The sequence below is a fragment of the Acipenser ruthenus genome, chromosome 17, assembly GCF_902713425.1.
Source record: "Acipenser ruthenus chromosome 17, fAciRut3.2 maternal haplotype, whole genome shotgun sequence".
In the NCBI taxonomy this organism is placed as follows: domain Eukaryota; kingdom Metazoa; phylum Chordata; class Actinopteri; order Acipenseriformes; family Acipenseridae; genus Acipenser; species Acipenser ruthenus.
The window spans coordinates 17,351,997-17,379,843 of NC_081205.1; the positions used below are offsets into that span (position 1 = coordinate 17,351,997).

Genomic DNA, 27,847 nt, shown 5'->3' on the forward strand with positions numbered 1-27,847 from the left:
ATTAATATTTCAGTTATCTTAGAAGAGTGGTGTGTGTGTGTGTGTGTGTGTGTGTGTGTGTGTGTGTGTGTGTGTGTGTGTGTGTGTGTGTGTGTGTGTGTGTGTGTGTGTGTGTGTGTAGTGGTGTGGTCATCAACAACAGCTATGCCAGTCTGAAAATGAAAAGGGCAATGGTACCTTCTGATGATGAGCCACTGGGGACTTGTGATTTATGATGTCAAGTTTCATTTATCCTGTTTGTAATGGATGCCACGTATTACCTCATTTTCTGGGGGGGGGGGGGGGGATGGAAGAGACAGTGTGTGTGTAGAGCAGGGCTCCTTTAATCTTCAGCTCTACCACTGCCTGTAAGCTTGGAAGAGATTAGGATGACTCAGCAATTTAAAAGTACGTAGAACCACTTGATCTCACTCCACATACAGGGAAATGTGTTTGTCAATAAATAATACACAGGATTGTGTTGTGAATGGCATTGCAGCCTAGAGTGCTTCCTCCATGGCTCAGGAGGTTGTGTCTGTTTGACAGCCCTCTTTACATATGCCGACAGCTGCTGTCCTAGGTTTCTGTTAATCATTTGCTGGCCAGCTTCTCAATAGAGATTACATGAGCAGCAGTGCTGTGTGGGGCAACTTCTGTTCGCAAGGTTTCTTTTTTTTGTTAGTAATAGTGTGCCTTCCAGTTCTTAACTGCATTTTAAGTCCTGCCTCTGTGATTCCGCAGCTTGCTTTGACCATCGGCTACAATGGCTATTGAAATGTTCACAGTCTCAGTCATGTTCTGAATGTTTTATGATATAATGGCACTAGGACCCAGTGGCAGCTTAAAGGGGCTTGCTGAACTCTGCTTTAAATCCAGCTGAAGACACAAACACTCTCTCTCACTACAGCATACATCCCATTCAGGACTTTACAAGCAGCCCAGGAAAAGCTGCATCAGCCTGGGGGTGAAGTGAACACTGAAGCCAGCGATGTGAGTTACACAACAGGATCTGCAAAACCTTGAAGGAGCTCATTAATCTTACTGACCTCAATCCTCTCCTCAGTTTCTGTGCGTAAGAAAAGCAATGCTCCAGCTTTGTAAGATCACAGACTCCTTGTTTATCAGCAATGCCCGGTCTGCTTGCAGCGATGAGCTGCTCTCCCAGGAGGGGGTCACCATGTGTATCAATGTCTCCAAACAGCAGCCTTTCCCCAGTCTGCGGATCAGCACCCTCCGAGTTCCTGTTTACGATGACCCCGGGGAAAATCTCTACAAGTATTTTGACCGCTGTGCTGATGCCATTGAGAGCACGGCTAACTCTGCTGGCTGCAGTGTGGTTTACTGCAAGAACGGCCGGAGCAGGTCAGCGTCTATCTGCGTGGCATACCTGATGAAGCACAAAGGGCTGTCCCTGCAGGACGCCTTTGACGTGAGTACCAGTGTTTAGTATAACTTATCACGCTTTGTGCTGTCTCTTATTGCCAGAAGATGTCCAGTGCAGTTTGGGCACACTAAAGATATATGTTTCTGTCTGCTAAAACTGTGTGAAAAGAGGGGGTGCTAGGGAGTCCCTGTGAGAGCATATCCATGGAGCTTCAAACAAACTCATACAAGTAAAAATGGCAACAATCTCAAAGAAGAACACAGACATTTCGGCTAGTGCCTATATCAGGGTAACCTGCCAAAACATGTGTCATCTTCTTCTAGGCTTTACCTCACACTTGTAGGCTTTGCCCTGCCCTTGTGTTTGATTCACTGTTGTTCAGGAACAAGCCAATCAGATGCTAGTTTTATCCTGATGAGATCCCACCCTTCCAGCTGCGTTTCCAAGTAAAGGAAACTGGGAATTGAGGTATCATTGAATATTCTACGTGCTTTGTTGTAAGTTGATTTTACATTTGAAAGTCAAGTGTTTTACAAAAAACTCAATGTATAAAAAATAAATGATAATAATTCAGCTGGTACACTAGAGTGTAGCCATGAACCTGTCACCCTGCAACATTCTTCCCCCAGTGAATGTAAGAAATACCAGTTCTATGTGCTATTTTAAAACTGATGGTTCTTATATCCTAGGGGCAGAATGTTGCAGGGGCATGTTCATGGTCACTGTGGTGTATATTTGAGTTTTAAAAAGTGCTTTGTCTTTTCGAAAGTGGAGCCTGTGTATTTGTTACTTCAGATTTATTATATTATATCATATACCATATATATGTTTATACAATCGAATTTACTCAGATACAGGACTAACTGACAGAATCTGATTGTTTTGTTGTATTCAGAGTTCTGTGAACTTCAATAAGTTTATGAGTTTTTCAAAACAGTTCATACAAAAAATATATCTATATAACTCCATATTTCAATCTGTTTTTCATTTAAATGTCATTGTATTTGATTCATGGCACACTTTTCAGTAGCCAGTGGTGCATTATGTAATGTGAAATCTAATATCCGCTGTTGCTTCCTTAAGCAGGCCTCAGTAATGTAAAAATCAATGCAAATCAAATCAAAAGCATTTCCTGTCACAGGCCAGGAATAGCATACAGGATCAGCTGAGTTGCCAGTGCCCCCCTCAGCCTACAGTGTAGTTCAGGATAGTTAAGGCAGCCCCTTTCCGCTGCCCCTGGTCAAGTCTAACTACCTCATGTAAAACACTGAAACAGAAGAACATTTGTGGACAAAACCAGGCCATTCAGCCCATCAATGCATGTCTGGTTCCAAGCACCTGATTGATCCCAGAACGTATGGCCTGGTAACCTGTTCTATACCCTCATCAGTATTTGTGTGAAAAAGTGCCTCCTACCCCTTTTGTGTCTATCTCCACTTAATTTCCAACTATGTCCTCCGGTCCTTCTCTGTGCTTAAATGATTGGCTTGGTTAACTTTTTCAGCTCCTTTTAGGATTCAAATCTTCCATCAAGCCTTCTGTTTTCAAGTTAAAATGATTCCCTCAACCTTAGCCACTCATTCCTTCCTGGACTCTCTCTGAGGGCAGGGAATTGAGACACAGTATCTCTGTTGCAAACATGACCCCACTATGAAGAAGTGATGGGGAGCCATGGCAGTGTTTGTCAGCCTGTCTATGCCAATGGAGCCAGGCTCCATTTGTTAAGCAGACAAATGGATTATGGGTTACTAAAAATCTGAAAATGATTTAATTACAAAACACACACACATACTGGGTTTCCGGTGAATGGAATGTATTTTCTAGATATTGAATTTACTAGCCCTGCAGAATCCCATGAGGAAACTGAAACCAGTTCTAGTCAATTCTAGTTCTGGAAAGCAAACAACCAAACAGATCTAAAAGAGTCATGTTGAGGTCATTGCATGAGAAAGTATGATGACTTTGTATTCTTGACATAAAATGTACTAACAGCACCAATAATGAAACCATGGAATGCTGTGATAGATTAAATAAGGAGGATTGATACCAGTGCTGCTTCCAACTGCCAATATATTTGTCTCACACTACCTGCAAAATGTCTTTGATTAAAAAAAAACAAACAACAAAACTTGTTTCGTAAAGCTTAACTCATAAGTTATTTCAAGATTTTTTCATTTTCAAAAACTGGAAAGTTTCACATTAGAAAGTAACAAACAGAATCCAATAACAGAATTCATCTCTGTACTGTAGTTCTACTGTGTTTTGTTTTTTGAGCAACCATAATTTATTCCGCTTTGGCTGTTCGTAAATGAAACATTTTAATTCAGAAGCAGACCCTGTGGTTGCAAAACTACATCAGTTAGTATAATCTAAGCAATATTTCTAAAAAAAAAACACACACACACATATTAATAGGACATTAAACAGGTAATACATTAAATAAGAAAATAGATAATCTTTGAGATTGTCTTGGTTAAGATAAAATCCTTGTTATTTTCAGCATTTTTGGCTGGTTTCACAGATCCCATTAATCACTAATCATGGACTACCTTACCCACTGTAACAACAGGAAGTCCCAGATTAGTGCGCATTAGGGTCTGTGAAACCAGTTTTTTATGTCCTTTTTTTCTATTGAACTTCATTATATTTTCCCTTATTAGATCAATATTTCATATCAGTGTTCATCTCATTATATGCAGTATTTTTTCTTGCATTGTGTGGCATTAGTACTGTACTGTGTTAAACTACTTATTCTTCTGGGTTTGAAAACATTATAACTATTGGGTGTGACACGCCACACAGGTGTGCAGATTTCATTAACACACAGGTGCTGACACTAGGGTACCAGCAATGGTAACCCTAGTGTTAGATTTAATAAAGAAAACAAAACCAAAAATAAAGTTTGCCACACAAGGTGCTACCCTCATTAAAAGAGATGTCCCGCTCCAGGAACCTGCTACACCATGTTACCCGCTTGTGGTGGGTTATGGAAGGAAGTGACGGAGACAGGCAGCCAGTGAGGTACAACCTGCGCACCAGCAAGGCAGGGCTGGGCAGGGTTTTATTAATATTCCGTATTGCACAAACAAAAATAAGAAACCCCCTTGAATACCAGCAATAGTAATCAGGGGTTGAAATAAAAACAGTAAATAGAACAGTCCCGCACTACACAGAGACGCAAAAGTTAAAACAAAACATTCACTTGGTTCATCCACGCGGTGGCAACCGGTGTCCTCCAGCTGCTGCCCCAGCTCCCTCCTGAGGCTTCACAAAACACAAAGGCACAGAAGGAGCTGTGCTGCCAATCCGCCCAGGTATCCAAAGGGGTAGGGAAAGCAAGGGAAAACAAATGCACAGCTCTTCAAGGATCTGCAAACACAGGACTTCAGTGGTTGAAAAGAAATAAAGGAAAAACAAACAAACCAGCACGTCTCTTGCAGGTGTTAATCCAGCACAGTCAAAAAAAACAAATGGCAGAACCCCACAGCCTAAATAGTGCCGAGCCCCACCCCAACAATCATCAAACGCAGCACAGCTGATTGCAATAATGGGGCTCAACCATGAGGTCCTGCCCCAAGTTAAGATGGCCGCCCCCACTGCGGCTTCTGCCCCAACCATTACTCAGCCTTTCTCCACTGTCTCGGCCCTCTGTGCACAGCGCTGCCAGTAGTCGGGAGGGTGAATTACAAGAGGGACTCCTTTCACTCCTGTCACACATCCCCCCCCCTAAAAGTGGAGCCGTAGGCACACTCGGCCAACCCTAAGTTCCCTAATTGACCCCCCTCCCTAGAGAAAAAATCAGCGTTTAGATGTTCCTTACCCGCACGATGCTTCACAACAAAGTTGAAGGGTTGCAGCGCCAGACTCCACCGAGTGATCCGCGCGTTTGTGTCCCTCATCGTGTGCAACCACTTCAGAGGAGCATGGTCCGTGACAAGAGTGAAAGGCCGACCCAGGAGGTAATAACGAAGAGAGTCCACAGCCCATTTAATGGCTAAGCACTCTTTCTCTATGACAGCGTAGTTCCGCTCCCTAGGGAGCAATTTCCTACTAAGGTACAGCACTGGGTGTTCCACGCCATCTACCTCCTGAGACAAGACCGCCCCCAGACCAACATCCGAAGCGTCAGTCTGGAGGAGGAATTCCCTGTTGAAATCTGGTGATATCAGCGCCGGGGCCTGGGAAAGAAGCTGTTTAATCAAGTCAAACGCCCCCTGACACTGACCTGTCCACTTTACCAAATTTGGGGCGCTCTTCTTGGTGAGGTCAGTCAAGGGGCTGACAATGGTGGCAAACTCGGGGATAAAGCGGCGATAATAGCCTGCCAGCCTCACCTCACCTGAGCCTTGGTTCGTGGAACCGGAGCATCCACCAAGGCCTGGACCTTGGTGGTCACCGGCTTCACACGTCCATTACCCATAATAAAGCCGAGATACTGGGTCTCTTGGTGGCCAAACGCGCACTTACCCAGGTTGGCCATTAGCCCCGCCTCTCTCAGAGATTGAAGGACAGACGCTAGTCTAACAAGATGCTCCTCCCAGGTGGAGCTGAAAATAACCACGTCATCAATATATGCAGATGCATACTGATGATGGGGAGATAATACCCTGTCCATCAATCTCTGGAAAGTGGCTGGGGATCCATGCAAACCGAAAGGCATGGTCTGGAAATGAAACAGACCATCCGGGGTAGCAAATGTGGTTTTCTCACGAGAGCTGGACTCCAACGGGATCTGCCAATACCCCTTCGTCAGGTCCAGAGTTGACAAGTACCTCGCCTTACCCAGCCTGTCGAGGAGCTCGTCGACCCGGGGCATTGGATACGCATCAAACTTGGAGATGGCATTCACCTGGCGGAAATCCACACAGAAGCGGGTGGTACCGTCCTTCTTAGGAACCATTACCACCGGACTGCACCACTCGCTCTGGGATGGTTGAATGACTCCAAGCTCAAGCATGTCCTCTACCTCCCGGCGCATCACGCTCCTCCGACTTTCTGGGATCCGGTAAGGCCTCTGTCTCACTCGAACACCTGGCGGAGTAATAATAGCATGTTCAATGATATTCGTTCTACCGGGCAAAAACATCCCTGAACTCCTCAATTAGCTGTCTCAGCTCATTTTTCTGACAGGGAAGTAGTTGTTCCCCCATCGAAATCTCTGTTGTTTGCTCACGTGACCCTGCCTCAGGACCAAAATCCTCCTCAGGGCTCTCCATAGTGACACACAGGGCCTCTCTTTCTCTCCAGGGCTTCAACAAATTTACATGATAAATTTGGAGTGGTTTTCGGTGGTCAGGCTGCCTGATTTCATAATTGACCCTCCCTACCGCCCGGACCACCTCGTAGGGGCCTTGCCACTTGGCAAACAACTTAGAATCCGAGGAGGGAAGGAGCAGCAGTACCTTGTCACCAGGTCGAAAGGTCAGAATTCGTGCATTTTTATTGTACTGCTGCAGTTGCCACTGCTGGGTGTTGCACAAGTTCTCTTGTGCCAATCGACCAACTAATTCCAAGCGGTCTCTCAAGAGTAGTACATATTTGACTACATTTTTGGAATTCTTTTGTCCCTCCCAAACCTCTCGCACCAGATCGAGAATGCCCTGGGGTTGTCTGCCATACAGAAGCTCAAACGGAGAGAACCCCATCGAGCTCTGCGGCACCTCTCTCACTGCGAACATGAGGAAAGGGAGGAGTTTAGCCCAATGCTTCTGCTCTTGATCAACAAAGCGTCTCAGCATCTGCTTCAGTGTCTGATTAAAGCGCTCCACCAAACCGTCTGTCTGCGGATGGTACACAGAGGTTCGAATAGAGCGAATTTTCAAGATTTTATACACCTCCTTCAGAGTGTCGGACATGAAACTAGTTCCCTGATCCGTCAGAATCTCCTTGGGAATCCCTACTCTCGCAATAACCTGCACTAATTCTTTGGCTATGGCACTGGCACAAGTGGATCGCAGAGGCACCGCCTCCGGATATCGCGTCGCATAGTCCACCATCACTAGGATGTGCGTATATCCGGAGTCGGAAGGCAGCACTGGACCCACTATATCCATCGCTATACGTTCGAAGGGGGTACAAACCAGGGGCAGTGGGACCAGTGGGGCCGGGCGAACTCGTGCCGGCGCTACTCGTTGGCAGTCAGGGCACTCCGCTACATATTTCTTCACATCGTCATGCAGTCCCATCCAATAAAACCGGGCCAAAATCCGTTCCAAAGTCTTTTCCCGCCCCAGGTGGCCAGAAAAGGGGATGTCATGCGCCAGCCGCAAGACCTCCTGGCAGAAAGACTTTGGAACTAATAATTGTGTTACCGGCTGTCTGGTGCCCTGGGCTTGGGATACCCTATACAGTAAGTGCCCAGACACGATGAAGTGAGGAAATGTGAGCGGCCCGCAGCCATCAACTTCCTTCCCCTCAACAGACCGAACCCGCCCCCGGATGTGCACCAGAGTAGGGTCATTATCTTGCTCCCACTCTAGATCCACATCCCGGTCCCAGAATTGCGGTATGCCGAGCGGAGGTTCCGTAGCCTCAGCTCTAGGCGCCTCAGTAACCCGCTCCGGCTGGTCACACTGAACCCCCACCCCCTTCTGCGTGCGCTTGACAGATACCACAGACTCTCCCACCAGGTCCCAACCTTGTCTCATTAATGTTCCCTCTAGTTTCTCAGCCCTACACTCTCGCTTCGTTTTCCGGGGCCGAAATCTGGAGGGAAACAAAGTAGTGTGCCACGGGAAGATTTGCCCAATTGTGTCTCCCGTTGCAACCACTCCCTTTACGGTCAGAGGTTTGGTCGGGATGACCTTCAGCTCACCATAGTAAGGCCAGTCCCGACCGACTATAACAGGGTATGGCAACTTCCCCGCGACGGCCACGGCTACGCGGCACGTTCGACTGCCAACAGTCATCTGAATTTTAGTGGTCGGGTATGTCTTGGTTTCTCCATGGACTCCAAGACACACCCTCCAAAAGAGCAGGCCGAATTATAGTTTGCTCACACCCGGAGTCCACTAAAGCATGGGTGCTCATCTTGCCTACCTTTACATTAATGAGACAAGGTCCCTCCCGTCCTTTCCCCTGATACTCACCTGCTTCCGCTGAGGTAAAACAGGAGGCCACGTCACACTCCATAGCAGCTGGGCAGTTCCTGGCAATATGCCCAGCCTCGTGGCACCGGAAGCAGATCAGGGGTGACAAGGCTGTGGGAGACAGCTGCTTATCCCTTGCTCCCCCACCAGGGGGAGACGAGGAGGTTGTTTTGGCCCAGCTGGGAGCTAACCTTCGTCTCCACGTTGGAGGGGAGGCGCTCGGTGGGACCGATGAGGAAGCAGCCGCTGCTTTCGGGATCCCGGCCTTCTGGGTCGGGGCCGGTGTCGTCATCCGCGGTTTGGAGGGGGTCACCGTGGAGGATCCTGGGCTGGCCCGCAGAAGGGAGTCCTCGTAGGCCTCTGCAAGCTCAACGGCCTTCTCCATGGTCTCCGGGCTGTGTCTGGCGACCCAGGCCTGGGTGTCGGCTCCAACTACTGCCAAGAACTGGTCAATGGCCACAGACTGTGCCACAGCCTCGGCCCCTGTCTCGGCAGGCCGTAGCCATTTCGTCATGTGGTCCCAGAGCTGCTGGGCGACGATCCGGGGTCTCACTCCCTCTGGCCGCTGGTACTGCCGGAACCGGCGGCAGTGGGTCTCCGGGGTTATATTGAGACGCCGGAGAATGGCCTGTTTGACCTGCTCATAGTCCAGGGCAGCCTCATTGGAAAGCGCCCGGTAGGCAGCCTGGGCTTCACCATATAGACACGGGGCCAGTTGCGCTGCCCACCACGTCTTAGGCCAGCCCGAGACCGTGGCCACACATTCAAAGGTGGTCAAGAACGCCTCCGGGTCATCCGCCGGCGTCATTTTCTGCAGCCTGATCTTCGGAGTGGGCTGTATTGCTGGCCCAGCTCCCACCGTCGCCGGCGCCGTGACCAGCCCGTGAACCGCGGTACACATGGCTGTCAGTTGTTGCATCATGGCAGCCATGTGGGCTGTTCGCTCAGCCTCCCGCTGAGCATCCCGCTCCTCACGTCTCCGCTCCTCACCATCCCTGCGCCGATCCTGGGCCTCCAGCAGGGCGGCCACCACGTTTGGGTCCATCCTCTGTGATCCCACTCTGACACCACTTGTGGTGGGTTATGGAAGGAAGTGACGGAGACAGGCAGCCAGTGAGGTACAACCTGCGCACCAGCAAGGCAGGGCTGGGCAGGGTTTTATTAATATTCCGTATTGCACAAACAAAAATAAGAAACCCCCTTGAATACTAGCAATAGTAATCAAGGGTTGAAATAAAAACAGTAAATAGAACAGTCCCGCACTACACAGAGACGCAAAAGTTAAAACAAAACATTCACTTGGTTCATCCACGCGGTGGCAACCGGTGTCCTCCAGCTGCTGCCCCAGCTCCCTCCTGAGGCTTCACAAAACACAAAGGCACAGAAGGAGCTGTGCTGCCAATCCGCCCAGGTATCCAAAGGGGTAGGGAAAGCAAGGGAAAACAAATGCACAGCTCTTCAAGGATCTGCAAACACAGGACTTCAGTGGTTGAAAAGAAATAAAGGAAAAACAAACAAACCAGCACGTCTCTTGCAGGTGTTAATCCAGCACAGTCAAAAAAACAAATGGCAGAACCCCACAGCCTAAATAGTGCCGAGCCCCACCCCAACAATCATCAAACGCAGCACAGCTGATTGCAATAATGGGGCTCAACCATGAGGTCCTGCCCCAAGTTAAGATGGCCGCCCCCACTGCGGCTTCTGCCCCAACCATTACTCAGCCTTTCTCCTCTGTCTCGGCCCTCTGTGCACAGCGCTGCCAGTAGTCGGGAGGGTGAATTACAAGAGGGACTCCTTTCACTCCTGTCACACCGCTCTATACTGGTTGGGATCAATATCCCCTAAACTAACCTACTGCTGTTGCTCCCAGCGACTCCAGATCTTCCTAACGGTCCAAGCTGGGCAGAGCCTCACAGACACCGTCTTGCAGTTGAAGAGTTTCTTAGTAGTTATCCTGTAGAACGGATGCTCACCTAGCCAATCAGGACCTCCAGATCAGCTCAGCGCCGGGCGAGCCTACCTGCTCAATTAGTTGCCTAGCAACACGTCTCCTGTTACACGTCCCAGCTGCACACATCCGTGCAAGAACCAGCGACAGGCTCCTCCCTGTCACACTTTCTAATCTTTGTATTTTAATAACTACATAGATTTTTTTTTTCTTAAAAAATTTAGTCATTGCCAATTATTTTTATTATTTTCTCCCAGTTTGGAATGGCGAATTATTTTATTAAGCTCAGCTCACCGCTACCACCCCTGCGCTGACTCAGGAGGGCGAAGACGAACACACACTGTCCTCCGAAGCATGTGCCGTCAGCCAACCGCTTTTTTTCACACTGAGGACTCACCATGCAGCCACCCAAGAGCTACAGTGTCAGAGGACAACGCAGCTCTCAGGCAGCTTACAGGCAAGCCCGCAGCCGCCCGGCCAGACTACAGGGGTCGCTGGTGCGCGGTGAGCCGAGGACACCCTGGCCGACCTAAACCTCCCTCCCCCCGGGCGGCGCTCGGCCAATTGAGCGCCGCCCCCTGGGAGCTCCCGTCCTCGGTAGGCAAAGGAATAGCCTGGACTCGAACTCGCGACGTCCAGACTATAGGGCGTATCCACGGATACGCCACTTGGGAGCCCCTTAACTACATAGATTTATGATAATTTACAACAGTTGACCAAACCCTATTCAAATTAGTGATTTGTTTGGGGTACTGATCATCATCTGTACCATAAAAAAAGTCTAGTCTTTGTCTACAGTTAGCTAACTTCTTTCTCCAATATGTAAAATAAAATGGCAGTATAGTAGATTGGAATGGCTATAGGTCCTTTAATGTTAAATCAGTACTGCAGAATTCAAGAGCATATCAACTGCCATTTTCGGTTGTTTTAGCTTGCTATGCCTTGTGGAGTAATATGCTCACATGGTTTTAAGAAAGCAATTCCAGTATGTGTTGTTCTAGACACTGTAAGCAAATAATGCTTTAGTGCTCTCTGTTTCTGATTTTATTTATCACGCACTGAACAATTAGTAGGAAAAGCTACATGAATTATTAGAAAAATAAATTGGAAAGTGCAACTGAAAATATTTAAAAACACAGAATAATATAACTGTAAAAAATAGGTGAATTAAGTGTTGTGAATTCATTTTTATTATTTACTGTAATCATATATTGTGTAAATACCCTAGAAGTACCATAGGGTTCCCACAAGGAAAACTATTACAGGTTATATCACCATGGATACAGTTTTAATAGGCAAACCATGAACTTGTGACCACAGAAGCTCCTCAGATGTGTTTGTGCCAGACATGGATGATCTTGCTCCACAGAAGCTCCTCAGCCGTGTTTGTGCCAGACATGGATGATCTTGCTCCACAGAAGCTCCTCAGGCGTGTTTGTGCCAGACATGGATGATCTTGCTCCACAGAAGCTCCTCAGGCGTGTTTGTGCCAGACATGGATGATCTTGCTCCACAGAAGCTCCTCAGGCGTGTTTGTGCCAGACATGGATGATCTTGCTCCACAGAAGCTGCTCAGGCGTGTTCGTGCCAGACATGGATGATCTTGCTCCACAGAAGCTCCTCAGGCGTGTTTGTGCCAGACATGGATGATATTGCTTTGCTAGGAGGCTATAGCACTTGAACGAATCCGAGATGTGCTGTGTTTGATCTGAACCATGGTACATACATTTCAACTCGGATGCAGAGTTAGCAGTATGACTGAGTGGTTGAGGGTATATTTATATGGCTTGGGTTGGTTTTATGCTATTTCTGTGTAATAAATGAATGTCTATTGAGTTAAATGAGCATTGTGTAATGCCCTTGATAAGAAGTCTTTCATTACTTCAAACACCAAATCAAAAACTCTGAGGTATTTAGGAAGGTCTGGTGTCTTTGCTGTTCTGTGAGTAACAAAATCAGGCTGAATTTAAACCTAATAAAATTAGGAAATCACATTACAGTAATACAAAACACATCTGTTTGTTTTATTTCATGCTGGATCTGTATGACATTTCATTTCCTGGCAGTTAATGTCAGAAACATTTTTGGTTCCATAAGGGTTATAATAATAATATACAATAGATCTTAACCACAGTGTTGCAATATGAATTCCTCTGTACTCCCCCCTGGTCTCCCCCTGTTTTCCAGTCTGTCAAGGCAGCCCGCTCTGTGGTGGAGCCCAACGAAGGGTTCTGGAGACAGCTTCAGAGATATGAGAGAGAGCTGGAGGGCCGGAGATCAACGGACAGCACCAACGGAGACCTCCTTAACAACAGACAGTCTTCCCAGCAGCAGGAGGCAGCACTGGGTCAACACAAGACCTGAGACTGGGCTTCCCCTGGAAAACCAAAACAAGTCAAAGCTGATTTCACATTGCTTTTTATAAATCTAGGAGCACTCCAGCCAGTTACTCACTTTTTTTCATTTGCCAGGTTAATGATTGGTCTCAGTTAACTGCTCTGGATTTTAGCCTCTTGTGTTGTCTTCGTTACAGAAAGACTGTATGTTTTCAAATTAATTGGCACACACACACAGCTTGTGTTTTTTTTATTATTTTATTTTTTAAAACAAGTCGCTGAATCACAGTATACAGTGTGAAATATATGGTACAGTATATAGGACCCCATTTACACACTGTTTGTGTTGGTGTTAGTAACATTTCTGTCTTAATATCAGTACAAATACTCTTCTTCAGCAAATGATATAACTCACAAAGGTCAGTCTGTGTGCTTGAATTAGTGCTATTAACACGTTTTCTTCATAATGCTTTGTGAACGCATTTGGGGCGTTCCCGTGTTAATTGTCTAATCTGAGCATCAGAATTATGAGAGGATCTTAGACCTGACCTGGAATCTACTACCAGGTGATCATATGCAGTGTCTGTGTTTGATGAAATAAATAGGCTACATTGCATCTTTATTACATTTCTATTTCATACACATGTACTAGTGGGTAACCCTGTAGGCACCAAAACAAACATACAAAACAAACTCTGTATAATGTGAAGGCTTGCATGTAGTTCGACTGGTGACATGCAACATCCTATCCTATCACATTCCCACATTACAAATACGCACACACCCACTGTATACATATGAATATAGGTTATACACAAAAAATGAAATAAAAGTGCAATAGTTTTTGTATTATATTGCTTATTTAAACAAATCAGGAGATACAGTGCATATCATTAGTGATTGTCTGAGGAGCGGATGCCAATTCCTTCCATGCTTTCCATGTTCATAGTTGATTCCAAAGTGGGTTAAATATATCCACAGGTGGTCCACCACCCAGCAGATTTTTTTTGCCAATGCTAATTTTTCTTTAGTTTTTCGCTTTAAGACTATCCATCCTCTTTTTGTTTGACCAACAGCATTAAATTTTTTGCCATATTGAATTCCAAATTAATTGAAAATATCACTGGCTTAAAACGTAAAAAGAGCAAAATGTGTACAAAGGTTAAAAACAAATAAACCCATCTCAAGCAGCACTAATTATAACGCCTACTGCCTTTCTGAAACAAATAAAAGAAGACAGATTAAATGAATCCACATCACAAGGTAGGGTGACCAGATGTTCCAGTTTAGCCAACAAAGGTCCCGGTGTCCAGACGATTTGCTAAAATTCTCAAAGTCCTGGTTTTCACAATCACTAAATAATTGTAGACATCTATTTCTTGTAATTTATTTTCCTCATCCAGAAAAGCAAAACTTTTGATGAAAAAGATTTTTGCTAAACTTCTATGTTTTCAGGAAAGTATACATTTCCATTAAGGTATGTAAAGTTTTGACTCCAACTGTATGTAATCAAGATGTTCTTTAAATAGCCCTCTTGTCTACTTCTCCTTGTTGTTTCTTTGTTTGGTTACGTATACCCACTGGCTGTATCAATGTTGTCCTTACCTTTGCATTATAGATTATACTTCTCCAATCATAGACAAGTCCCAGGATTTGGCAGGAAAACGTCCCGACAGGAATTGTCTAAAACCACATCCATCTTACAAACGCTGCAATGTTTCATTTTCAGCAAAAAAACATGCACTTTAATAACCAAAACAACACAAAACACAAACAAAAGGGTGCAAGGGCCAAAACAAAATGTTCAAACAAATCACAGTTTGTAGGCTGGGTACAGAGGACATGGACATGCAACTGGCTTTCGCTGGGCTCCCCTCAGCAGCACATGCAGTGCCTGCTGAGGTTTGCCCAGCTGTTGTCCTGTAGACTCCACAGCCCGCAGCGCTTCTTCCTGTTGCACTGGAGACAGAAGGGCCTTTGTCTCGTGTTATAGACAGCGGGGCTCCTCCCTCTCGCACTGGAGACAGCGGGGCTCCTCCCTCTCGCGCTGGAGACAGCGGCGCTCCTCCCTCTCGCGCTGGAGACAGCGGCGCTCCTCCCTCTCGTGCTGGAGACAGCGGCGCTCCTCCCTCTCGCGCTGGAGACAGCGGCGCTCCTCCCTCTCGTGCTGGAGACAGCGGCGCTCCTCCCTCTCGTGCTGGAGACAGCGGGGCTCCTCCCTCTCACGCTGGAGACAGCGGGGCTTCTCCCTCTCACACTAGAGACAGCGGAGATCCTCCTTCTCATGCTGGAGACAGCGGGGCTTCTCCCTCTCACACTGGAGACAGTGGGGTCCTCCCTTTCGTGCTGGAGACAGCAGGTCTCCTCCCTCTCACACTGGAGACAGCGGGGCTCCTCCCTCTCACACTGGAGACAGCGGGGCTTCTCCCTCTCACACTGGAGACAGCGGGGCTTCTCCCTCTCACACTGGAGACAGTGGGGCTTCTCCCTCTCACGCTGGAGACAGCGGGGCTTCTCCTTCTCATGCTGGAGACAGCGGGGCTTCTCCCTCTCACACTGGAGACAGTGGGGTCCTCCCTTTCGTGCTGGAGACAGCGGGGCTCCTCCCTCTCGTGCTGGAGACAGCGGGGCTCCTCCCTCTCACGCTGGAGACTTCCGAAGCTGCAGTATAAAGCGCAAACTTTAATAAACAAAATAACACAAAACACAAACAAAAGGGCACAAGGGCCAAAATAAACAGTTAAACAAAACACTAATATCGACCTGGCTGGACATTCGCCTTCACAGACCAAAACACAGATACCAACAACACAATGTAACTTATCAACTCCTGTCTCACAGACGCAGGATTTCTGCCTGCTTTTATGCAGATGGCCACTCCCCAATTAGCACCAATCTGCATTAACTGGAGAGTGGCCACACCTGTGGTTGCTGTCCCTGCCACATAGTCATGTTATTACTTCTCCCTGAAATGCATGACATTAAGTTCAGGACTGCAACCATGGGGCGTAGCCGAATGTGAGAGCAATAATGCACAACATGATCACAGAAAAAAGAAAATAAATGGTTTCACCATTGTTCATGTAACAGGATCACAACATAACATTCACTTTACAACTCTGCATTTCTACTCCCATGCGCTGCTATTTTAGTACGTCATTTCAGCTCAGTCTGTATCAAACTTACTACTTACTACCTTTCATCCTACATCCTTATAATAATAGAGTGTGATCTCAGAGCGTTGGACGTGGAACCACACAAACATGCTGAATGTTTTGAGACAGTTCTATTGAGGTATGTGTATGTAGTTTAGTTTACTTGAGTTCTTCTTCCTCTTCTAACTGCCTTCCTATGGATTCAAATATTGCTACGAGGCATCCAATGATCTGCTCCCAGTCCTCCATCCTCCGAACTGCCCATTACTGAAGAAGACCTGGAATTCCTTGTTAACACTCTTCGTTCCAGCTGCTTCACCCTATACAAAGACACCCCATCAATGTCTGTGTCTGCATACTGCGGATTCCTGCGAAATCACCTCTCGAAACCAGGCTTTCAATCCCTCTTCTGACCTCTGCATCGGAGATCTCCATCTTCATCTTCAGCTACCTGGCGATGCGCCCGCCCGCCAGTTCATCCAAACCCCTTTTCCGAACCCTAGAAGGAACAGTTGTCTCCAGGATTTGGTTCTTCTGGGGCATTGTGACAGGAATGGCTGAGGGTCTGACGTCACGGCAGAAGAAGGGACAACAAAAACAAAAAGGTATGGTGCAGTGGCGCAGGCGCCGCTTTATTTAAAGAATCCAAAAATAAAACAAATATTTAAACAAAAGAACACTTGCTCACAGAGCAAAATAAAAGGGTAAACAAAAACAAATCATGAACACTAAATCAACAATAAATAATAAGTAGACCATACAGGTCAGACTGGGCAGTCGCTGTCACTGTTCCTGTATGTTATTTTCTTTTAGTTTCGCTTTTAATCTCCGTCTCGCTCTCTCCGCACCTACACCCACACTGAGTGCCGAGAGCTGCAGGCTTTTTATATCATGGCCGAGGGGTTTAACTAATTAGTAAATCATCCTATTACCCCTCGGCCACAATCTGCACGGGTTTATTAATTATTACTCCTGGCAGAGGACGAGCACTGATCTCGCCTCTGCCAGGACACGTTTTAAAAATAAACAAAACAATAACACGGCGCTACGCCGTCATTTAATCAAAACAATAAAACATAAGGCGCTCGCCGACAAATACAATACACTAAAAATAAATAAACAATACAAAACAATCTGCACAGGGGCGGAGGGGGAGACCCCGATCTAAAAATAAATAAACAATGTACAGGGCTGCTCGCCCTGTTACATATCCCCCCCCTTGTGCAACGCACACATGGCCCCAACGGCCACCTCCCCCCTCAGTCTCAATGTCCCGGAAGTGGGGGAAGCAAGTTGTTTCCGGGGGGTGGCCATGGTGGAATCTCCAGCACCCCCCAATTCTTCGTGGTCGGCAGCTCCCTCTTCCGGGGCTCCCTCCACACTCTCTCCTGCCGCGAAAGTGCGGCTGGGGGAGCTGGTCTCCTGACCTTCCCCCTCCTCTTCATGGCCAGCAGTTCCCCTCCGTGGGGCTCTGACCACCCAAACTCCTGCCGCGAAAGTGCGGCTGGGGGAGCTGGTCTCCTGACCTTCCCCCTCCTCTTCATGGCCAGCAGTTCCCCTCCGTGGGGCTCTGACCACCCAAACTCCTGCCGCGAAAGTGCGGCTGGGGGAGCTGGTCTCCTGACCTCCCCCCCTTTCTTGATGGCCGGCAGCTCCCCTCCGTGGGGCTCCGACCACATGACCTCTGGCTGCGAAAGTGCGGCTGGGGGAGCTGGTCTCCTGACCTCCCCCCCTTTCTTGATGGCCGGCAGCTCCCCTCCGTGGGGCTCCGACCACAGTGTAGTGTCCCCAGGTGAAGCAGGATCCCTGGCGACCCCAGGACGACGGCAGCGGACCCTTGGGAGGAGACGGCAGCGGCAGCGGACCCTCGGGAGGCGACGGCAGCGGACCCTCGGGAGGCGATGGCAGCGGACCCTCGGGAGGCGACGGCAGCGGACCCTCGGGAGGTGACGGCAGCGGACCCTCGGGAGGCGACGCAGGACCGGCAGCAACCCTAGGAGATGCAAGGGAGACACAGGCGACCCTAGGCGATGCCGACGGCGGGAGGGGAGCCCCTGGCCATGAAGGCGGCAGCAGGAGCTCCACTTCTCCCAATGGTGGTGGTGGTGGTGGAGGTAGAGGTAGCTCCTGCTCCTCTCCTCCTGACGGTAAAGACAGCAGGGGCTCCTCCTCTTCTGGCGGCCAAGGCGGCAGGGGCTCCTTCCCTTCAGGCGGCAGGGGCTCCTCCCCTTCAGGCGGCAGGGGCTCCTCCCCTTCAGGCGGCCAAGGCGGCAGGGCTTCCTCCCCTTCAGGCGGCCAAGGCGGCAGGGCTTCCTCCCCTTCAGGCGGCCAAGGCGGCAGGGCTTCCTCCCCTTCAGGCTGCGAAGGCGGCAGGGCTTCCTCCCCTTCAGGCTGCGAAGGCGGCAGGGCTTCCGCCCCTTCAGGCTGCGAAGGCGGCAGGGCTTCCTCCCCTTCAGGTGGCCCAGGCGGCAGGGCTTCCTCCCCTTCAGGTGGCCCAGGCGGCAGGGCTTCCTCCCCTTCAGGCAGCGAAGGCGGCTCCTCCCCTTCTGGCAGCGAAGGCGGCAGGGGCGCCTCCCCTTCTGGCTGCAACAGGGAAACCAGCAGGCATGTTCCCTCTGCTGGCGGTGGTGGTGGGAGCGACATGTCGTCCTCCCATGGAGACGGAGGTGGAACCAGCAGGTATGCTCCCTCTGCTGGCGGAGGGGGAAGCGACTCACAGTCCTCCCAGGGCAGTGGAGATGGCACCAGCAGGTATGCTCCCTCTGCTGGCGGAGGTGGGAGCGACTCACAGTCCTCCCACGGAGACGGAGGTGGCACCAGCAGGTACTCTCCCTCTGCTGGCGGAGGTGGGAGAGACACCCAGTCCTCCCAGGGCAGTGGAGATGGCACCAGCAGGTATGCTCCCTCTGCTGGCGGAGGTGGGAGCGACTCACAGTCCTCCCACGGAGACGGAGGTGGCACCAGCAGGTACTCTCCCTCTGCTGGCGGAGGTGGGAGAGACACCCAGTCCTCCCAGGGCGGTGGAGGTGGCACCAGCAGGAACTCTCCCTCTGCTGGCAAGTACCTGGGCTGTGGACCTTCGGCCTTCCCCTTCTTGGGCCGTGGACGCACCGACTCCCCCCTCTTGGGCCGTGGACGCACCGACTCCCCCCTCTTGGGCCGTGGACGCACCGACTCCCCCCTCTTGGGCCGTGGACGCACCGACTCCCTTTTAGGCGCAGGACGTTCGGGCTCCTCCCTTTTAGGCGCAGGACATTCAGGCTCCTCCCTTTTAGGCGCAGGACGTTCGGGCTCCTCCCACTCCAGGTCCGTGTCTTTGAAGACCTCCAGGCAGTGGTGCTCCTCATGCCTGTATCTCATGCAGTTGGTGCACCACTCCTCTTCCCCTCGTTCCACTTTTCCTCTCTGCCTCCTCCTCCTCACCTCTGTCTGTGTCCCCTCCTCCTGCCATATGGGGAAGGTGCCAGGGGAAATGTGCCATGGCTCCCCACAGTTAAAACACCACTCCTCCCCCAACAGGCAGGTAAGGCAGACTTGCTGCGGCTGTTGCTGCTGCAGCGGCTGCTGTCTCCTCATCCTTCTTCCTCCCATCTTCCTTCCTCCCATCCTCCTCTTCAGTCTCCTTTTCGCCCTCCACACACTCAAAAAACGAAAAAAAAATGAAAAAGATGCAGTACCCTCTTCTGCCTGCGTCCTGGAGGCGCTGCAATCCCACGCAGGACACCACGTGTGGCAGGAATGGCTGAGGGTCTGACGTCACGGCAGAAGAAGGGACAACAAAATCAAAAAGGTATGGTGCAGTGGCGCGGGCGCCGCTTTATTTAAAGAATCAAAAAATAAAACAAATATTTAAACAAAAGAACACTTGCTCACAGAGCAAAATAAAAGGGTAAACAAAAACAAATCACGAACACTAAATCAACAATAAATAATAAGTAGACCATACAGGTCAGACTGGGCAGTCGCTGTCACTGTTCCTGTATGTTATTTTCTTTTAGTTTCGCTTTTAATCTCCGTCTCGCTCTCTCCGCACCTACACCCACACTGAGTGCCGAGAGCTGCAGGCTTTTTATATCATGGCCGAGGGGTTTAACTAATTAGTAAATCATCCTATTACCCCTCGGCCACAATCTGCACGGGTTTATTAATTATTACTCCTGGCAGAGGACGAGCACCGATCTCGCCTCTGCCAGGACACGTTTTAACAATAAACAAAACAATAACACGGCGCTATGCCGTCATTTAATCAAAACAATAAAACATACGGCGCTCGCCGACAAATACAATACACTAAAAATAAATAAACAATACAAAACAATCTGCACAGGGGCGGAGGGGGAGACCCCGATCTAAAAATAAATAAACAATGTACAGGGCTGCTCGCCCTGTTACAGGCATACAAACTTTATATAAGAAAAAGTGACTCAGGCATTTTAGCACACAAAAAACTCTGTGTCATTATTATTATTACTAGTATTTATTTCTTAGCAGATGACCTTATCCAGGGCGATTTACAATCGTAAGCAAATACATTTCAAGTATCACAGTACAAGTAATAATACAATTAAGAGCAAGATAAATACAATGACTTTGGTTCTAGCAAGTACAAGTGTGACAAAATACAATTCAGTAATACAGCAGATAACAGTGTCAGTGATAGTTTCATCAGGATATGATTAAACACTTGGCAGATTACAGTACTCTGAAGTACAGGATTAAATGCAGTAAAATAGGGGTAAGATAAGAGCAAGTAAAGCACATTTAAGGAAGGTTGATAAGTGTCCCAGGGGAAAAACAGAGGAGTTCCACAGGTGCTGTCTGAAGAGGTGAGTCTTAAAGAGGCGCTGGAATATGGTCAGAGACTGGGCAGTCCTGACATCTGTAGGAAGGTCATTCCACCACTGCGGAGCGAGGGTGGAGAAGGAGCGGGCTCTGGAGGCAGGGGAGCGTAGAGGAGGTAGAGCCAGTCTTCTAGTGCAGGCAGAGCGGAGAGGTCGAGTGGGGGTGTAGGGAGAGATGAGGGTCTGGAGGTAGCTGGGTGAAGTCTGGTCAAGGCATCTGTAGGCTAGTACAAGAGTCTTGAACTGGATGCGAGCGGTGATCAGGAGCCAGTGGAGTGAGCGGAGTAGTGGAGTTGCGTGGGAGAAGCGAGGCAGAGAGAACACCAGGCGGACAGCGGAGTTCTGGATGAGCTGGAGTGGATGGGTGGCGGACGCAGGGTGGCCAGCCAGGAGGGAGTTGCAGTAGTCTAGGCGGGAGAGTACCAAGGCCTGGACCAGGAGCTGGGTGGCGTAGTTGGTGAGGAAGGGTCGGATTCTTCGGATGTTGCTCAGGAAGAATCGGCACGTGCGTGCCAGAGTGGAGATGTGCTGGGAATAAGAGAGGCAGGGGTCCAGGGTGACTCCGAGGTTCTTAGCGGAGGTAGAGAGTGTGGTAGATTCCAGAGGAACAGAGATGGAGAGATCAGGAGGGGGAGAAGGAGGAGGAGGAGGAGAAGGGAAAGAAAAGGAGGTCAGATTTAGAGAAGTTGAGTTTGAGGTGATGCGAGTGCATCCAGGAGGAAATAGCAGACAGACAGGTAGAGATATGGGAGGGGATGGTGGAGTCAGAGGTGGGGAAGGAGAGGAAAATCTGAGCATCATCAGCATAGAAATGGTATGAGAAACCATAGGATGCGATGAGGGGGCCCAGGGAGCGGGTGTAGAGAGAGAACAGGAGAGGACCCAAGACTGACCCTTGGGGGATTCCTGTTAAGAGAGGGCGAAGTGTGGAGGTTGCTGGTAAGTGCGGTTGGAAAGGTAGGAGGAGAACTAGGCCAGAGCAGTGTCAGAGATCCCCAGGTCAGCGAGAGATGATAGTAGAATAGAGTGATCAACAGTGTCAAAGGCAGCAGAGAGGTCGAGGAGAATTAGGACAGAGGTGAAAGAGGTAGTCATTAAAACTAAATTGTTATTTTGTGTTCTGAACCCAGAGGAAGGGTAAACCTTCAGCCATGGATTCCCTCAGGTTTCCTCCTGTCACCTTTTCGATGAGGAGGGTGTTTTTTCTTACCTGAGCGCTGGGTGGTTTAATTCTGCAAGGTGAGGGAGATTGAGGTGGGTGGGCGGTCCTTTGGGGGGAAGTGATACATTTTCATTTATTTTTATTTTTTAATTTTTTTAGCAGACGCCCTTATCCAGGGCGACTTACAATTGTTACAAGATATCACATTATTTTTACATACAATTACCCATTTATACAGTTGGGTTTTTACTGGAGCAATCTAGGTAAAGTATGTTGCTCAAGGGTACAGCAGCAGTGTCCCCCACTGGGGATTGAACCCACAACAATCCGGTCAAGAGTCCAGAGCCCTAACCACTACTCCACACTGCTGCCCTCTTTATTTTATTAGGTAGTTCGGACAGCATAAGGGTCAGCTATTGAGCTCCAGTGATCAAACCCCAAATGAAAATCCATCAATTAAGAGGACTCTTCTTTTCACTATTCTATAAAATGTCATTCATTCTAATCGTGGGCTGGGCGATTGTATTCTGCATCGTAAGGTAGGCTAGGTGGCCTTGTCCTTTTGGGGGAAAGTGGCCCAGAGTGCCACTTGTCCTGCCCACTGGCATTAGGTATCATTAAATCAATATACTTTACATCATAGTTCGGCCAGCGTATAGGGGCGGCTATCGAGCTCCAATGGACAAGGACAGGGGCTGAATTATGTTAGGTTTTATTATAGGCATGGTCATTTGTCAAATGCAATAAAGAATTGTTCATTTTAAATCTTTGTAGATGTCTCCTTTCTGAATTAGAGGCGAATACCCCGAAAATGCTACAAGTCTAACATAACACTAACATGGTCGATTCGTTCAGGAGTAAAAAGACAAAAGGACACTGGAGTTTGAAATTTTACAGAAGGTTCTGATGTCCTGTAAAAGATTGAAAATATATTGTTTTGTAGAACATTAAGCCAGTACCCACACTGGCGTGTTTTACATCTCCAATAAAGTACTTATGTTCTAAGTTCTAGTGTAAAATTAAACTACTTACACAATTCAGTAAATACAGTAAAGTGTGAGCATATTAGTTTTAAGCTAAGTAATATGTAACTTGTTTCCTCTTTATAGTGACAAACACAGTGCTGTGTTGTATTTTCAGTTGGTTTACTTTTACTAATGTACAATGTTTAGAATCAGATTTCATACCTTAAAGACTTCACAATTAATACGCTAATGTAACAATACTGTGGACAGCAATAATAATGTAACAACACTGTAGATTGAGTATTTCAATATTAATTAATTTTATAATATAATAATTAATATTTCTTTCTATATAACAATATATATTTCTCCAAACTGGGCATATTTACTACATTTAAAAAAAAGATCTTTAACATAATAAAGTGAGATGATTTACAATGCCTTACCTAAATGAAGGTGTTTCTACAGCACAAAATGGGTGCAGATCAAGAGCAATCTACTCAGTATAGCTTTGTCAAAATCTCATTGTTTTTCTGATGACATTTTCAAAGTCCCAGATGGGATTCCAAAAAAAATCTTTTAGCTGTTGCTGTTTTTTTCTTTTTTACATAAGTCACATATTCTGGTAATTCAAGTAAACTGTTTAATGCAAGGTAGGAGAGAGTAGAGCAGATCTAGGACTTCAGCTCCAGGCTCCTGAATCCACTCCGGCTTCAGCTCCGCTCCGGCTCCGGGTCTTGAAGCTGCCAACCCTAGTGGATGGCATCCACCTGCGTCCACCCCCGAGTCTAACACTGTTGGCTTCATGAAAGCTTTGGGTATTCATGAAACAAGCTGGGGCAGTTTTATCCAGATGTAAACTATCCAATCAATATTTTATCACATTGTACCAAATGATTGAAAAACAAACAAACAAACAAACCTAGTATTTTTATATTTTTAATTAACATTTTTAAGCTAAGGTGAATTCCCAACCCAACAAATAGTATTTCAAAGTGTCTACCATCTCTTATTCTACGACTGCATATCTGGACTCTCGTGCTAATAATTTGCGGTGAGGTACATTAAGGTACATTACCGGGTGTTCGCCGTCGAACATCTGGGAGAGGACCAACACCCACGCCTACTTCTAAGGCATCTGTTTGAACGATAAAACGTTGAGTAAAACTTTTAGCACTGGATCACTACACAGCATCTCTATTACCTTTTGTGGCGGAGTGTCCTGCCCCTATGTATTATTATTTGTATTTTTGTTTGCGGCGCGGGTAAAAGCGCTGCGTCTTTTATTATATATTTAAAAACCCTGTGAGGATGCATGGCTGATCAGCTACTGATTATTTAACTAGCTGACAGTCATGCATCCTTACCAAATGCGTGCAGACTCTGGCCGAGGGATAATAAGATAATTAACAACTAGTTAATCCCTCGGCCAGAATATATAAACCTGCAGCTCTCTGCACTCGGGGTGGCGTGTACAGAGGAGAGTACGGGGAGCGGAGAGAGCAAGCAACATCTAAAAACAATTGCTAAAACGTGCTGGATTATCCAGCACGACACTTACTTGTTTGTTTATTCGTTTGGCCCTCGTGCCCTTTTGTTTGGTGTTTTGTTAAATCTTTTGTTTTTGTTTTGTTTATTAATAAATACGCTGAGTGCCGTTGCACTCAGCTTCAACCGCCCATCCATTGTTTTGGTTTCTACTTCCTGGTCCGTGACGTCACCACTGCGAACCAGACTGCCACACCTTTATATACACTTTATCTCCGACCATTTCACCTTATTGGGGGCCCATTTTCTTTGTTAAGTCAGATAACTGGGCTGTTACCACTGAAAACTCTGACACAAATCGACGATAATAGCCTGCCAGACTGAGGAATGCCCTGACCTGTTTTATAGATTGGGGTATTGGCCAGTTTTTTAAGGCCTCAATCTTGCTTAACTGTGGCTTTATTACCCCTCCACCCACCACATAACCCAAATATCTGGCTTCTGTTAACCCGATGCAGCACTCCTCTGGGTTCACAGTAAGCCCCACCTCTCGAAGAGCTTGCAACACCTTGTTGACCTCCTCTCAATCTTCAGAAAATATGACGATGTCATCAATATAGGCTGAAGCATAGTCAGCATGGGGTCTCAATACCATCCATGAGCCTTTGGAATGAAGCGGGAGCTCCGTGCAGACCAAAGGCCATCACTTTGTATTGAAATAACCCTCAAAGGCTGTTTTTTCTTTGGCCCTGAGTGCTAGGGGTATCTTCCAATACCGTTTTCTAAGATCAAGGGTGGTCAGGAATTAAGCTTTTCCCAACAGCTCCATCAACTCATCTACCCGGGGCATCGGGTACGAGTTAAATTTGGATACCAGGTTTAATTGCTGGAAGTCGTAGCAGAATCTCCAGCTCCCATTGGGTTTCGCCACCATGACAATGGGACTATTCCAACGGCAGGCTGATTCTTCAATAATATTCAGTTTTAACATTGTCTCAATTTCTTTAATTACGTCTACTTTCTTTGCCTCAGGTAGACGATAGGGGCGTACTCTCACTCTTACACTTGGGGGAGTGACAATGTCATGCTGGATCACTATAGTACGACCTGGTAAGTCAGAGAAAACATCCTGGTTATTAGCTACTAATTGGTTCACCTCATTTATCTGCCTGGTATCCAGATCTGAACCTATATTCACAGACTTAACACATTTGTCCATGGTTAAGATCATTTTGTTTTCTCTCTTCTGTTTACTGGGAGAAACTGCGCTATTTTGGACTACTAGTGCTTCACGGTCTACCGAGGGTAGAGTCCTGCAGCGGGTCGGGTACCCGTGGGGCCCGCAGGTGACCCGCAAAAGGGGGTCGGGTATGGGTCGGAATGTGAACTTTTTCGCGGTTTGCAGTTCCGGTGCGGGTCAAAAAATATATATATATACTGTATATAAATACGTTTGCTGTCCTTTCAATGTACCAGTATTTCCAGCACTAAAGCAGGAGGCGATTAGGGAGGAGTCAGCTGACTAAGCAGTATTCTTCTCAGTTGTTTGATAAGTCGCAAGATCTTTTTATCAGGTCTGCTTGGTGATATTAAATATGTCTGTGGACAAGTGAAACAAAAGATAGCTCAGGGTTTTTATCATGTAGTGGATAATAGTTCGAGAGGTGAATCAGAAGTGTGGAATTATTTTGGAATCATAGTGATTGAAAATAATAAACATGTGACTGGATTCATTGCTTGTAAAACCTGTCATTATGTTTCTGTAAACGACAGCCACAAAACTGGTACATCTCTGTGAAAGCACAAGTGTAGCTCCCTTTCGGGGTTCTATTCGGTCCTGCATTTTGTATCACATACTCTACCTTACTCTTTCCTTTTGAGCGCTGGCCGGGTCGATCATGATTATTTATTCATGGTCTTAGAGGCCTTGGGGATAGGCCCGGGTTTTCATTCGGCTCCTGTACTGTCATGTTTTCAGTGTGCTGAAGGTCAGTAGTGGCCTGAGTGAACGGTTTCCTGTACAGAGAGGCATCAGGCAGGGCTGCCCCCTGTCTGGAATGCTTTATTCCCTCTCTACATAGGCTGAGGCAGCTGCTCATCATGCCTGCCCACCCTTTGCAGGCAGTTAAGGTGGCGGCATATGCTGACGAGTTGATCGTCTGTGTGTCTGGCCAGCAGGATGTAAAGGCCCTCTGCCAGTGTCAGGAGCAGTTTGAGATGGTCCTCAGCCACGATAAACTGGGCAAAGAGCAGCCTGCACCTTGCTGGGGCCTGGGAGGGGGTACCCCCTGCCCTGGATAATACTGGCTGCGGCAGGCATTTGTTTTTAATTCACACCCCAGCTCTAGACCTGTCACTCCTGCTTTTTTGGGTTTTTAGAGGAGCTACTGGCTATAATGAACATATAAAATAGAAATTTTAACTTCCCAGGCTTTTATGTCTGCATTGGCCAGTGGAGGAGTTACTAAAGTAAGGGATCTTTTAGACTTTGAACATTTTCAGTGGGTGAGCGGGTGAGCGGTGATAGCCTGGCTAAGAAGCTGGGAGTCAGGTCAGAAAGAATCGTTTCCAGGCTCCCCCCCCCCACCCCTTTTCTGGATACATCAGGGCACCTACTGACTTGTCATGGTCTGTCCAGTGTTTCTCTCTCCACAGCTGATAAGAAGGCCATTTATCAGCTGTGTGTGAAGGTGTAGCAACGCCAGCAGCTGCAGCCCCCCCTTGACACCCCCTGGAGTGCCTGGCTGCGGAGGAAAGTAGCAGGCCTACCTGGAGTAGTCTTTACAAGCCCCCATTGCCCAAGAGATCTGGAGACCTGCAGTGGAGAATTCTCCCACTGCTGTTCCCACTGTGTTTATATTCAGGGCGCAGTATAGAAAGTGTTATAAGCATAAGTGCCAAATGGCAAATTCCCTGGTGGGGCAAGCCAAGCTGGCTATACTCAAGAGCAGGAAGAGCCAGGTTGGGCATGTGGAAGTACAGAGTGCGCTCTCTGTGTTCAACACTCTAGTGGAGTCCAGGAAACCCCTGGATTTCAAATACTACTCTCACCAAAGACTTGCACACCTTTAAGCAGGTGTGGGGAGCGCAGGGGACTTTGTGTGCCATAGATAATAATGAGCTGCTGCTATTCCTCTGAAGTTTAATTTTTTTTTTTTGCTTGCCTGATTATCAACCATGAAAAAAAAGTCAATGTTTTTATGTTGTTTTTCATTGTTATGTGGTTGGTATATATATTGCTATTTATTGTATGTTTGCACTGTGTCAAAGGAGCACCACTGTCAGTATTGGGCTGTATTAAGAAGAGGTTAAATATGAGGTATTTTTTTTTCCATATGTAAAAACAAAGGTTAAAATTAAAACAAAAAGGTGCCTGTCTGTCTGCCTGTAGTACCATTGTCCCTCAACCTTTCATATGCATCATATGCTCATTTTAAAAATGAATTATATTCATTTTGCTCTCAAGTTAGTTTTTGATTGCCAAAGAATAAAATCTCCACA

At 47.6% G+C, this 27,847-nt stretch overlaps 1 protein-coding gene across 1 annotated transcript; it reads left to right on the forward strand.

Moving 5' to 3' along the window:
- Window positions 1–563: 563 nt before the first annotated feature.
- On the forward strand, window positions 564–14,276 carry dusp28 (dual specificity phosphatase 28). Its single transcript, XM_034038483.3, has 2 exons — window positions 564–1,408; window positions 12,587–14,276. Exons 1-2 carry the CDS (start codon window positions 1,064–1,066, stop codon window positions 12,761–12,763), a joined length of 522 nt encoding a protein of 173 aa, XP_033894374.1. The 5' UTR covers window positions 564–1,063; the 3' UTR covers window positions 12,764–14,276.
- The last annotated feature ends 13,571 nt before the right edge of the window (window positions 14,277–27,847 follow it).

Excerpts from the sequence above, each read along its gene's own strand:
- dusp28 (XM_034038483.3), top strand. The coding sequence starts at position 1,064 with ATGCTCCAGCTTTGTAAGATCACAGACTCCTTGTTTATCAGCAATGCC. Across the intron at positions 1,409-12,586 it reads CCCTGCAGGACGCCTTTGAC|TCTGTCAAGGCAGCCCGCTC; the intron begins GTGAGTACCAGT and ends CCTGTTTTCCAG.